This window comes from Tupaia chinensis, unplaced genomic scaffold (genome assembly GCF_000334495.1).
Source record: "Tupaia chinensis unplaced genomic scaffold, TupChi_1.0 Scaffold000362_1, whole genome shotgun sequence".
NCBI lineage: Eukaryota > Metazoa > Chordata > Mammalia > Scandentia > Tupaiidae > Tupaia > Tupaia belangeri.
The window spans coordinates 8,656,123-8,669,072 of NW_006159859.1; the positions used below are offsets into that span (position 1 = coordinate 8,656,123).

The 12,950-nt window shown below is 36.1% G+C and overlaps 1 protein-coding gene and 1 long non-coding RNA gene across 2 annotated transcripts in view; one reads left to right on the plus strand and one right to left on the minus strand.

The window, feature by feature from the left end:
- INTU (inturned planar cell polarity protein) overlaps positions 1-12,950 on the plus strand; it is a 70,631-nt gene that overhangs the window by 30,041 nt on the left and 27,640 nt on the right. The window contains exons 5-7 of the mRNA XM_006153140.3: positions 4,160-4,278; positions 8,237-8,326; positions 12,303-12,380. Of these exons, the coding sequence (XP_006153202.1) occupies positions 4,160-4,278; positions 8,237-8,326; positions 12,303-12,380 (287 nt within the window). The remainder of the gene's footprint in view (positions 1-4,159; positions 4,279-8,236; positions 8,327-12,302; positions 12,381-12,950) is intronic.
- On the minus strand, positions 10,255-12,062 carry LOC102487434 (uncharacterized). The gene is made up of 3 exons (XR_335234.1): positions 11,963-12,062; positions 10,591-10,644; positions 10,255-10,344 (listed from the first exon to the last, which is right to left on the minus strand). It is a non-coding gene; the product is annotated as an uncharacterized LOC102487434 (long non-coding RNA).

Below are 12,950 nucleotides of genomic sequence, written 5' to 3' on the forward strand. Positions count from 1 at the left end.
CCTTCTCCTTCATGCTCCTCTCGGGATCTTGGCCATGCATGCACACGCATCTGGAGTGAGTTTTAAGTTGCCGGGTCAAGGACTGGAACCATGGTCAACTGACTACATGGGAGTCCAGTGACATAACCATTCTGCCATCTGTTGGTTCTATTTTGATTACTCTTAAAATTTTGCCATGATATTTGTCTTGACAGATTCTACAGTTAAACACTCTCTTTAAAAAAAAAAAAAAAGAATTATTTTATTCAACTTTATTTATTTCATTTTGACCAGAGAGGGACAGAGAGAGAGAGGGAAAGAAAAAAAGTGAGAAAGCAAGCTGCCAGGTTCAGGACTCGAATTGAGATTGGCCACATGGGAGTCCCAGGCCCTCACCATCACACCACATGCTGGCCTCTAAACACTCTCTTAACTCCTTGTCAAAAGAATTCAAGGCCCTTGGTATGCCTTAATTCCAATTACCTGCCTTTTCACATACATGATATTGTCACCAATATTTTAGTGCTATTCCTTTATTTTTCAAAAAAATTCTGTATAGTTATACCACTGCTACTAATTATTTTATTTTATGCATTATAAATACATAAATATTGGGACCTGCAGTTGGATTAATGGTTATGTTGCTGCACTCCCACGTAGTCGACCTCAGTTCAAGTCCGGACCTGGTAGCTTAAACTCAAGCCAGGCGCGTGTGCATGCATGCCCAAGATCCTGAGAGGAGAATGGAGAAGAGATTGCGGCCTGGCCCTCCCCACTGGGGGATGATTTCTTGCTTTCTGTCTCTGCCTCTCTCTGTCTCTCTGGCAAGCGCACATGTCGTGTAGCAAAAACCTCTGCAAAAAACAAAGACCATAAATATTATTAAATGTATATGTCATAAAGATATGTTTGAAGATAGTATTCCCATATCTTCTGATTTCATTATTGCTGTTAAAAGATCTCTTAGTCTGTCATTTCTTTGTAAGCAATGTGCCTTTTCTTTGTCTAGTTTCTTCTTTTTGCTACATCCAGACTTATTTAACCTCTCCATTGTGTTTTCTATTTAAACAGTTTTTATTTTTGAAAGTTCCTGAGAAGTTTTAACTGATCTATAATTCAAATCTGCCATGATAGCCGTGGGGGGCTGTTGCTGCTTGCTCATCTTTGTGATGCTGTGCTTGACCTCTCCAAGCATTCAGACATGGCTCTTCTCTATTCTGTATCCACTACCTAGCAACTCTGGTCCTGGGGGCACTCTTACTTGCAGTGACTTGCCTACTTACATCCTTGGGACTCCTTTTCTAAACTTAGTGCTTGCTTTTATCTTTGGGAGCCCTGTGGTTTGAAAGTAGGCATGCTTTCCTCCACAGAGAATTTGCCGCTTCTGCTTCTGCCACTGACATAGGGCACTTCAGGCTGACTTAAGGGTTTGAGCTTAAAACGGTGCACCTAGGCTCATTTTACCTACCTTGCCACTAGCCCAGTGCTCAGTGTCCTGACTGAAGCTGTTCTGGGCATTAGCCCTTGGGAGCACCCTGCTGCCATCTTTCTGCACACTCCTCACTACTCCCAACTGAGCCCCCAGCTAGCCTTTACAATAGAGAAGGTGGTTGAAAGGATATGAGGAGGATGTCCTTGAAAACCCATCCACTTCTTACATGCCAACAATTCAACAAGTATGTTTTGGACATGGATATAGGATTATAGTATGAGGGTCTCTCACAGCATCTAGTCTACCATCATGCTTTGAGCAGAAGTAAGAGCTGAAAAGTTTTTAACTAATCTACATTTCTTTGCTTTTGAAATCCTTTCAGCCTGAATTCTCAATGCCAAAGCCATTTTGTCCAAGGGATACATTTCTTTGTGTCACTGTATGTATCAAATTTCAGTAAACAAATGACATACCAAAGAGGAGATTTACTTGCATGTATTTTTGTACTTTGTGTATTCTGAATAATACAAAGATCTAGAGTTAATCATTTTAATTTCTGTATTAGTGATCCACTGTATCTTTGAAACAAGTGACACATTTAAGCATTTACTATTGAAACCAGACAAGTTTCTGGGATAATAACATCGCGAGTCTTTCTAGGTCATTCTTCAGTAGGATACTGCTCAGACCTTTTGTCATCCTTGCCTTTATTTCCATGGGAAAGTGTGTAGATGTTTCTCAAATGAACAGGTTTTTTTTCTGTTGCCAGCCCTGTATCAACATTATAATTAGGAGAGGCTTTTTATCCTATTGAACAGAATAGAAGCTACTGCAAATGCATGCTACTAACAAGTGCTTAAAAATACAGCTAATTAAATTGGTTAGGAACTGTAGAGCTTGCCAGGTCTTTAACAGTGAGGCTCTTGGGGCTAGAATAAGAAATGTTCTCAAATTATCTCTTCTTAACTTATTTACAATAAAATATAGGATTATTATGTTTTCTGTGAGTTATACATTTAATAAAAGCTTGTCTTCAAGTTTGAAGATTTAGAAATGTAAGGGCCATAAGTTGGGAGGTTTCAAAAGACTAATTAAAGAGTATACGGTTATTTGTTTCAAGGCACGTTCAGTATTTTAGCTAAATACAGCAAAATAATTTACTGGTCATGGCTTCATTTTATTAGACATAACAGAAGATCTTATTTCCAGTGATAAAATAATGTTTCATAACTTTTTCACACTAAAAATATTGCAAGAAATTTTGAGTTGTTAGGAAGAATTACTTGGCTAACATATTCCACTGCAATTTGCATATACTGAATGTGTTCAGTAAGTAAAAAAAGCAGATGTGTCTAGTATATCATTATCATAATTGTCATAATGTAGAAGTTGCCAAGACAGGGACCAGCAGTTGGTGTAATGGCTAAGTCATTGGACTCTCATGTAGTCAACCATGGTTCGAGTCCCGGATCCAGTGGCTTAAACTCACACTGGACATGTGTGCGTGCCTAAGATCCAAGAGGAGAATAGAGGAGAAGGTATTGCAGTGTGGCCATCCTCTTGAGGGGTGATTTCTCGCTTTCTGTCTCTTTGAGCACACACACCCTATAGCAAAAACCTCTCAAAAAAAAATAAATAAGTTGCCAAGACATGGATTCTATGTCATGTAATTATTTCTTATAGAAAGAGACCAAAGCAAAGTATATAATACTCTTTAGCAATAGAGAGCACCAAGAAAAAGATGTACTTATGGAGTTGGGCTTTCAATAGTGGATATATTAATATTTATGGTAATCATCATTAAACAGTGCAACTAGAAGCTATTCTGAATTCTCCATGGTTTCTGTCTAAAAATTTTTATTTTGCCTGCTTTTAATTTGGCTTATGAGGATGTCACTGTAAGTAACAGCAAAATCTCTTTATGTAAAATTATCAGCACAGTGCACATCCTGATTTTGGAATTTGTTGTTTTATTTTCTAAAAACTCTTTGTTGCCTAGGAATATGTTCTTCTTGAACATATAAAAATATTAAACATTTTGTGAATTATCTCATAGACCTAATATTTGCCATAATTTTAAAAATGTGCTTTTAGTTTGAATTATATTAATTTGTGATATGCAAACCCTTTAAAATTTAAGATACAGGATTTTATAATATCATATTATCTTTCTCTTTCTTCCTGTACTACCCAAATTTAGTTTTGTATTCTCACTTTGTAAGTCTAAGTGTGGTTTTATTTTGGGCTTAAACGTTTAATGTTCTTCCTAAAGATGATGCTGCTGCTGATTATCTTTTAAAGGTCAATGTGAAAGTAACTGAATTAAAGACACCTAAAAGTTACATGTAGTATTTGTGTAGCTATATAACCATAAAGAATGAGAATATATTTTGAAATAAAACATTAATGTTATAAATTATTAAGCAGATTAAACTTTAAAATGCTGTTTGAAACTAATACATAATTTCAATTCATCAATAAGTATCCTGCTCAGTATATATCTTAGTGTCATGACCAATTATAAGAGTCTCTAACTTATTTTAAAATGTAGTATTTTAAATGCTAGTTAATATGGTAAAATTCCATACATAGTTCTTTCATGTGTTTGAATGAAACTCCCATTGAAGCTGAAAGGATTCACTTTTTTGTTCTTCTCTTAATACAATTTCTCAACTTTCCATGACAAAAATAATGGTTGAAAAATTTCAGGGGGAGTGTTGATCATTTCTGTCTTCTTTCATTTAACAGCAGGAAATTCTTTATCATTATCCAACATCTGAAGCAGCTCAGAAACTGAAAAGCGTGAGAGGAATTTTTCTCACACTCTGTGACATGCTGGAAAATGTAACTGGGACACAAGTTACTAGGTAAGTATTTATATTTAGCTTTAATTCTGTTTCTTTCAAGTTCTCTTCTTTGGCTCTGATAAATAAAAAACTAAAAGAAATATCTATTATACAAGTAGATTTGTATCAATAATGTGGGAATCTATTGGGTTATCAGAAACATAATGACGAATTTTTTCATAGAAAAATATATCATGACTTTTCCAATAACCAATATATTGGCAGATAGGATACCTACAGATTTTTACTTCATCTTAAGTTATTTGCACCACTCATCTATTTCATTTGAAGTGTTTTTTTATAGCTATCTTTTTTTCTAAAAAAAAATTATTTTATTTAACTTTATTTTTATTTGACCAGAGAGGGACAGAGTAAGAGAGAGAGAGTGAGAAAGCAAGCCACCAGGTCTGGGATTCGAACCGTGGTCAGCCATGTGGGAGTCCAGAGCCCTTAACCACCACACCACCTGCCAGGCCCTGAAGTGTTCTTAATACAGCTGTTTTGGAACACATTAACAGAGTTGGGCTAATATCCCATATTTATAATTCCTTCATGAAAGTCCTTTAACATGGCATGATAATGAGTCTTGACTTTTTCATGGTTTTTATCTTGATTGTTAACTTGCTAGGCAATACCTTTGTAGTTTGCAAAAATGACTGGATACCAAAATTTGTTATATAGATAGATAGATAGATAGATAGATAGATAGATAGATAGATAGATAGATAGATAAATAGATAGATAGATAGAAAAAAAATATTTTTTTTTTTTTTTTTTAATTTGTCAGAGAGTGTGTGCACTCTCCAGAGAGGGATAAGAGAGGAAAAGCTCCTACCCATGGAACATAGTCACACTACAAACCCTTTCTCCCCATTTCTCCCTCCTTTCAAGATTTTGCGCATATATGTACACATGCCTGGTATGTTTTTAAAGCCACAGGGTTCAGGACTCAGACCATGGTCAACCATATAGGATTCAGCTGCCTTAACCACCAGGCCATGGACTGGTCCCCCAATTTTTTATATAGTTAAAAAATATTCTTACAACCATGACACAAAAATACTGGATTTTCATTGGGAGGAACATTCGGAATTCAGTGGATCTGTGAAATTTATTCAGTGATGGATAAGCAAAACCAATGTCAAGTAATCTTTTTTTTAAAAGCACATCATTGGGACCAGCAATTAGTGTAACGGTTATGTTGCTGGACTCCCATGTAGTCGACCGCGGTTCAAGTCCCGGACCCGGTGGTTTAAACTCATGCCGGGCACATGTGTGTGCGTGCCCAAGATCCCGAGAGGAGAATGGAGGAGAAGGGATTGCGATGTGGCCATCCTCCTTGCGGGGGGGGGGGGGCTTTCTCTCTTTCTGTCTCTCTATCTCTCTCTGTCTTCCTGGCGAGCACACATGCCCTATTAGCAAAAACCTCTCAAAAAAAACAAAACAAAAAACAGTGCATCATATAGTCAGTTACAGAACAAAATACCCATTCCACAATGATTTATCAAGCCCTGACTTTTTTCCTTAAAAAAAAAAAAAGCTTTCTTTTTTCTCCCATGGGAGAGCAAGCAAGACAGGGACACCTAAGTGTAAGGTCTTTCACCATGTCAGCCAGCCTGAATCACAGGCGTGCTTAGGACCCAGGACAGCACCTTTCTTATGTGCTACCTCCTGGGCCCATGTCAAGACCTGACTTTAAAATGTCATAATTAACTTGTGGAGGAGAGGGCTCAAACTTTTGAGGGTTTTTTGTTTTTCTTTTTGTTTGTTTATTTGTTTTTCATAAAATAAAATTAAGAATTAAAAATAGTTTTTCTTTCTCAATATTTCAACAATTTTAGAGCTTACAAAGAAAGTCTATTTCAAACTTTAAGAGCCCCCATTATGCTAAAGTAATATGAAGTTGCATTTTCTAAGCTATAACTTGTCTTTTGCCATATTCTGGTGAACACGACACTTCTATTATTTTAAAAGATGTAAGATCTGTAAGACAGCAGAAAGAATTTCCTCATTTTCCTAGGTTAAAGTGATGCTTAACTCTGACTTCCTATATAGTGTATATAGAAAATATTAGTTCATTTTCAAGGCACAAGTACCTGAGGCACCATCTAGTTATAAATTTGAATTCATAAAAGCTTGTTGCAGGTGTTTTAAAATTTTTTAACAGCTTTACTAAGATATAATTCATAAATGATACAATTTACCCATCTGAAGTATATAAGTAAATGGTTCTTAGTATGTTTACAAATATGTGCAACTATAACCAAAGTCCACTTTAGAACATTTTCATTGCCTCAAAAAAAGAAATCTGTACCTTTTAGCTGTCAACCCACTTCCTCACCCAAGCCCTAGGCAACTAATAGTCTACATTCTATCCTTACGGATTTCCCTGTTCTGGATATTTCATATGAATGAATCATATAATATGTGATTAGCTATGACCAGTATATATGTGTGTGTGTGTGTGTGTGTATATATATATATATGTAATAACCATACACACACAGAGTATATGTATACACACACATACATATATATACACACACATACATATACATATACATATATATTTTTTTTTTTTATTTGTCAGAGGGCACATGTGCTCACCAGAGAGGCAGAGACAGAGAGAAAGAAAAGAAACACCCTCTGTGTAGCGTGGTCATTGCAATCCCTTCTCTACTGCTCCCTCCTTTCAGGATTTTGGGCACACATGTACATGCACCTGGTGTGCTTTTCAAGCCACCGAGTCCAGGACTTGAATTGCACAGCTGGCCATGTGAGATCCAGTATCTTTAAGCTCTAGACCATAGGCCAGCCCAAAACATTTTTTGAGGAAACAATAAATACTGACACTATTATTTCAGGGATTCCTTAGTAATGTATCTTTTGTTTACATACACATTTTTAAACTATAATAAGTGACTATATGAGTTTAATATTTATCTAATAATTTGTGCATTTTTATACTATTAAAATAAATGTTCTTAAAAAGTCCTTTTAATAATTCATATTTTTCATTCCACATTCTTTTTTTTAAAGAATTATTTAACTTCATTTGTCCATTTATTTATTTATTGTAATTGGACTAGAGAGAGACAGAGTGAGAGAAAGTGGGAAAGCAAGCCATCAGGTCCAGGACTCAAACCGTGATTAGCCATGTGGGAGTCCAGTGCCCTTAACCACCATGCCACCTACTGGCCCCCCACATTCTTTTCTTAACATTTATGTATTTATTTGTTTGTTATGATATTCAAGCCACTGGGTTGACCATTTGGGAATCTAGTGTCATAACCACCGTGCCACCTGCTGGTCCCAATTTCACATTCTTATATTCTTTACATTTCCATAATTCATTATTGTATCCTTTTTAGAATACATTTAAATTTTCCAACGTCATTGAAGTAAAATGAGCTGCACATATGTGAAATGTTCACTTTGATTGGTTTTGACATAGGTTTATATCCTATAACCATTATGACAATGAATTTATCCATCAGCCCAAAAGTTGACTTGCAAACACTTTTAAATCTGACTTATATCTTGGTTACTTATTTGTAGATCTGTGTCCTATATTGAATTGTCTCTTCTGAACTGGGACCTTTTTGTCCTTTTCTTTATAATCTCCTTAGCAAATGATGTTCATAAATGGCAATCTCAAAAAGTTTGTTAAATTAACCAAGAGATATAGAAGCTTTCTTTGGGGAGGGGAAAAAATATATATATACACACACACATTTATATATGCTTTTCTATGCAAAAATCATAATGACTTCCCCAGTGATGCAATATTTTAGAATATATTTGTATTGTAATGCAATTCCTTGCCTTTTCTGTGTAGCAGTTAGGTATATGCCAAGAAATTTGCTTATTAAACATGAGTTCTTAAATCTGACCTTATGTAATCTTTTATGAATGATTTTTATAATTTTATGACATTTAAAGATATTTTAACCTTATATTGAAATTATTATTTTCTTAGCTCATCCCTCTTTTTAAATGGGAAACAAATTAATGTAGCTTATTGGAAAGACTCTGACAAGTTGTTGTTAATTGGCCTGCCTGCTGAAGAGTAAGTCAAGATTTTTGTTTACTCTAATTTCATTTCTAAAGTAATATTAACAAAATCTGTTTCATTAAAATTATGGTAATTTTTCAAAGGCCAACTCCTTAAACAGTTATATGATTTAAAGGTCTGTTGCAGTAGTAAAATACAATGCCTGTGTTCATTTGGTATGGTGTGGAAGGGTGTCACAAAGACCCAGTAAAAACAAGGAGTATGGTGGGGGCTTCCTACATTCTTTCCTCTTTTGCAGCTAGTGTAGAAGTGGTGAAGAGATGAGATTGTCCTATACCTAGACTTTTGATAATATTGTGATTTGGAGACCAGCGGATGGAGTAATGGTTACATCACGGGACTCCGACATGGATGACTACAGTTTGAGTCCTGAACCCAGTGGCTTGTAACTCACACTGGGCATGAATACATGCCCAAAATTGCGAGAGGAGAATGAAGGAGAAGGGACTGCACTGTGGCCATCACCCCGGGGGATGATTTCTTGCTGTTTCTCTGTCTCTCATCTCTCTCTTTCTCTTCAGCAAGCACACATGTCCTATAGCAAAAAATCTCTCTTAAAAAAAAAAAAAGATTTTATATATATATAGAGAGAAAGTGACTTGAATTTTGCGTACTTACAGGTTTTTTTTTTAACTTTTGTTAAAGAGTTCAGAGAATTAAGGGTCAGCAGAAAGGTATTTTGGGTAATGTTGAGCACCTCTGAACACATTATGCATATAAATACACAATTCTATTTTTTTGTTATTTTGAGAGAGAGATTTTTGCTATAGGCTAATCTGACAGTGCGCTCATCTGACAGTGAGGGACAGTGAGACAGAAAGCAAGAAATCACCCCTTGAGGATTGGCCATGCCACAGTCCCTTCTCTTCTTTGGATCTTGGGCATGGAGACACACACTTCCAGCATGTGTTTTAAGCCACTAGGTCCAGAACTCGAACAGTGTGGAGTACGTGGGAGTTCAGTGACGTAACCATTATGCCATCTACTGGTTCCATGAATACACACTTCTTAAATAACTTATCTAATGGTAGATTTATATTAGCTTGGTCTCCCTCTTTTATACAAGTGTTTTAAAATTTATTTTATTTTAATAGTTGGCAGTAAAAGCAGGATTAACATTTATGATGAGCCCAGGGACTGCATAAGGTACTTTACTTTCATTAATCTCAATTAGTCTTCACAGTCAGCTCCAGATTAATTTAGTGATTACTGGCTCCATTTTACAGATGAAGAAAGTAAAACCAAGAGACAGTTAAATAACTTGCCAAAGGATACATAATCATCAAGAGGCAGAAATGGAAATTGAATAAGGGTCTAATTTCTTTCAGTTACATTGCTTCCCTAATGTCAGAGGCTAATGAATTCAAGGGAGGTGGGGAATGGAGTATTAATATGGAAAACAGCCCCAAGGAAGTCGACTTAACTACTGTTAGAATAGTCTTATGGCCCTGTTCAATGAGTTTTAAAACTTGTAATTTAGATTCTCACCTACTGTAAAAAGTACTCAGGCAACTTTATTAAACTACTGAAAACACTTTACTTCCCCTTCTGGTCTGTAGAACCATGGCATATGACCTAAAATAGTAATCAAATATCAAAATAAATACTTGTGTATGTGAATAATATAACTTCAGTAAACACCAGTTAAGATAATTTTTCTCCTGGTGTTGCTTTAAGCTTCTCAAGAAAGAGAAAGGTAGACCAGAAAAAAAAGCAATCAGTATCCAGCCATTCTGAACACAAATATAAGTATTTTTTTCCCACTAGTGACTATATTAACCAGATTGCTTTCATTACATAACAGTGTATTAGTTACATATTATTTCATAACAAATTACTCTCAGTCTACTGTTGTGTTGCTTACTGAAATACCTGAGACTGGGTGATTTATAAAGAATAGAGGTTTATTTTATTTGGGTCAGAATTCTGGTGGCTGGAAAATCCAAAGGCATGAGGCTGGCATCAGCCAACAGCTGCAGAGAGGATGGCAGGCTAATCCCTTTTCACAGGAGCTAGAATGTATGAGACAGTGTTAATCCATTCTTGAGTGTGATGCGTCCGTGAGCCAGTCATGGTCCACTAAGCCTCAGTTCTTACAGGTCTTACCATCTCCCAACAACATTACATGGGGGACCAAATTTCAAAATATGAATCTTTGGGGAGACAAGCCATAGCACACCCTCAAAACCTTAGTGGTAATTTAAACATTGATTATCTCAGAGATATTTTTGTGGTTAAGGAATCCTATAGCAATATACCTGGTTGGTTCTGGCTTAGAATCACTGTTGATCACTTAGAGAAGAGGAACTCTCCTACATTGTCGGTGGAAATGTAAATTAGTACAGCTGTTATGGAAAACAATATGGCAGTTCCTCAAAATACTAAAAATAGAAGTATTCATGCTCCAGTAATACTACAACTGGGTTTATACCCAAAGGGTAGGAAACACTCAACTGGGAAGATACTTAGACATTCATGGTTTTTGTAGCACTATTCACAGTTGCTTAGGCAGCAGAATCAACCTCAGTATCCAACAACTGATGAATAAAGAAAATGGGGTATATATACATAATAGAATATTGTTCAGCCATTAAAGAGTTGCATTGTTGTCATTTTTAACAAAATATACAAACCTTCTGAAAATAATACTATGTGAAATAAGGCAAGCACAGGATAACTAACTGTAAGTTCTTAATTTACTAGTGGAAGGTAAAAGATTTGATCACACAGAAGTAGAAACAGTGGATACCAGAATGCTGGGAAGGGGGTAGGGTGGTGGGAGGATAGAAAGAACTTGGTTAACAGGTACAGGAGTATGCAGTGAGTTCTAGAGTGCTTAATTAACACAGAGTAGTATTGATGGTAAGTCAATGTATATTTCAAAGTGGCTAAAGAGAGAATTTTGAATTTTCACAACACAAAGTAATGACAACTGTTTGAGATGGTCAGTACGCTTATGGCCCAGATTTCATCATTACACATTGTATACACATATTGAAAAACCACACTGGACTCCATAAATATATACAACTTAATGTCAATAAAAAATACATTAAATAAATAAGGCCAAGTCACTTCTTTACCCTTTTCTCGCACCACTCACCTTGTGCCAGATTTTTTTCCTTATTACATCTTGTTTCATATAACCATGAAAAATGGGTAGTAGTATTCTCATTTGTTCAAACTGGGAACTAAGACTACTGAGAGATCATGAACAGTTACTTCCAGTGTCAATTTGCATTTCTTTGTATACATTGTGCACGTGATTTGTAATTCAACTGGCAGCCCTGACATTTTTCCCTCATCTGTCTAAATCCCACAGCCTGTGCATCTCTCTTCTCACCCTTGTGTCTTTGACTAGAGGAGAAGTAAAGTGTTGTCTCGCACAAACTTAGGGTGGGACACATGATCCAGGGCCATGTGTTTTGAGGTGGGAAGGTCATCCTCCTCTGATGGCGGCAGTGAATAGCAGGAACCTAACCAAGACGACAAGGTGGGGTAATGGAGAGAGATTCACTTTAGCGTTAAGATAGATGCTCACCAACAGGCTCTGCTCCCTGTGTGGCTCCGCCCAAGTTGCTTCTTGGACTTCAGTTTATCCACTGGTATAGTGGGAATAATAAGACCTACCTTATAGAATTCTCGTAAGACTTCAATGGCAAAATATAAGTTCATTTCTTTCTTTCTTTCCTTTCTCCATTTCACTGAAGAGTATATTTTTATCACAGGAGTTGGAGGTTCAGTTGAGATCTAGGTAAAACCAGGAAGTGTCAAGAATTTAGTAATTTCTTTCTGTGGGTCCAGGTACTGCACCACTTACTTTATACGCATTTAATTTTATTTAAATTTCTATTCATAGTTGACATACGTATTGTCCACAGTACATACATACGAAATGTAAGGAGTTTTGATTCTTTTAGATATGTATCATTTGATGATGTATTAATACATGTATTTTTGCTTTTTTTAGAGTCCCTCTTCCTCAGCTAAAGAATATGACAGAAAGTGTTGTCCAAACCTTGAAATTTATGTATGGCTCGTTAGATAAGTAAGTACTTCTTTGGACTTCTTTCAAGCTTTAAGTATGTGATTTTTAAATCACCTTTTGCCTTTCATACTGTTTCATTCTTTGCAAGTTAGTTTATTTTTTAAAAAATCTTATTGTTCTTTTTTTCTCTCTTTTCTGTCCTTTATTTTACAAGTCTAGGCAGTTTTTCATTTGATCTATTTCTCCCCCCCCTTTTTTTTGGTCTCATTACTTTAGTGGAGAAATTTTTTTAGTGAAATGGTCATATAAGCAGAACAATCCTCTGATTTGATATATTTCTGTAGAGGCAAGAGTATTTCTTTTCTTTTTTTTTTTCTTCGGAGAGGTTTTTGCTATAGGGCACGTGTGCTGGCCAGAAAGACAGAGAAACAGACAGAAAGCAAGAAATCACCCCCCAGAGGGGATGGCTACACCACAATCCCTTCTCCTCCATTCTCCTCTTGGGATCTTGGGCATGCACACACATACACATCCGGCGTGAGTTTAAGTCACCAGGTCCAGGACTCAAACCACGATTGACTACATGGGAGTCCAGCGACATAGCCATTACACCAACTGCTGATCTTTTTT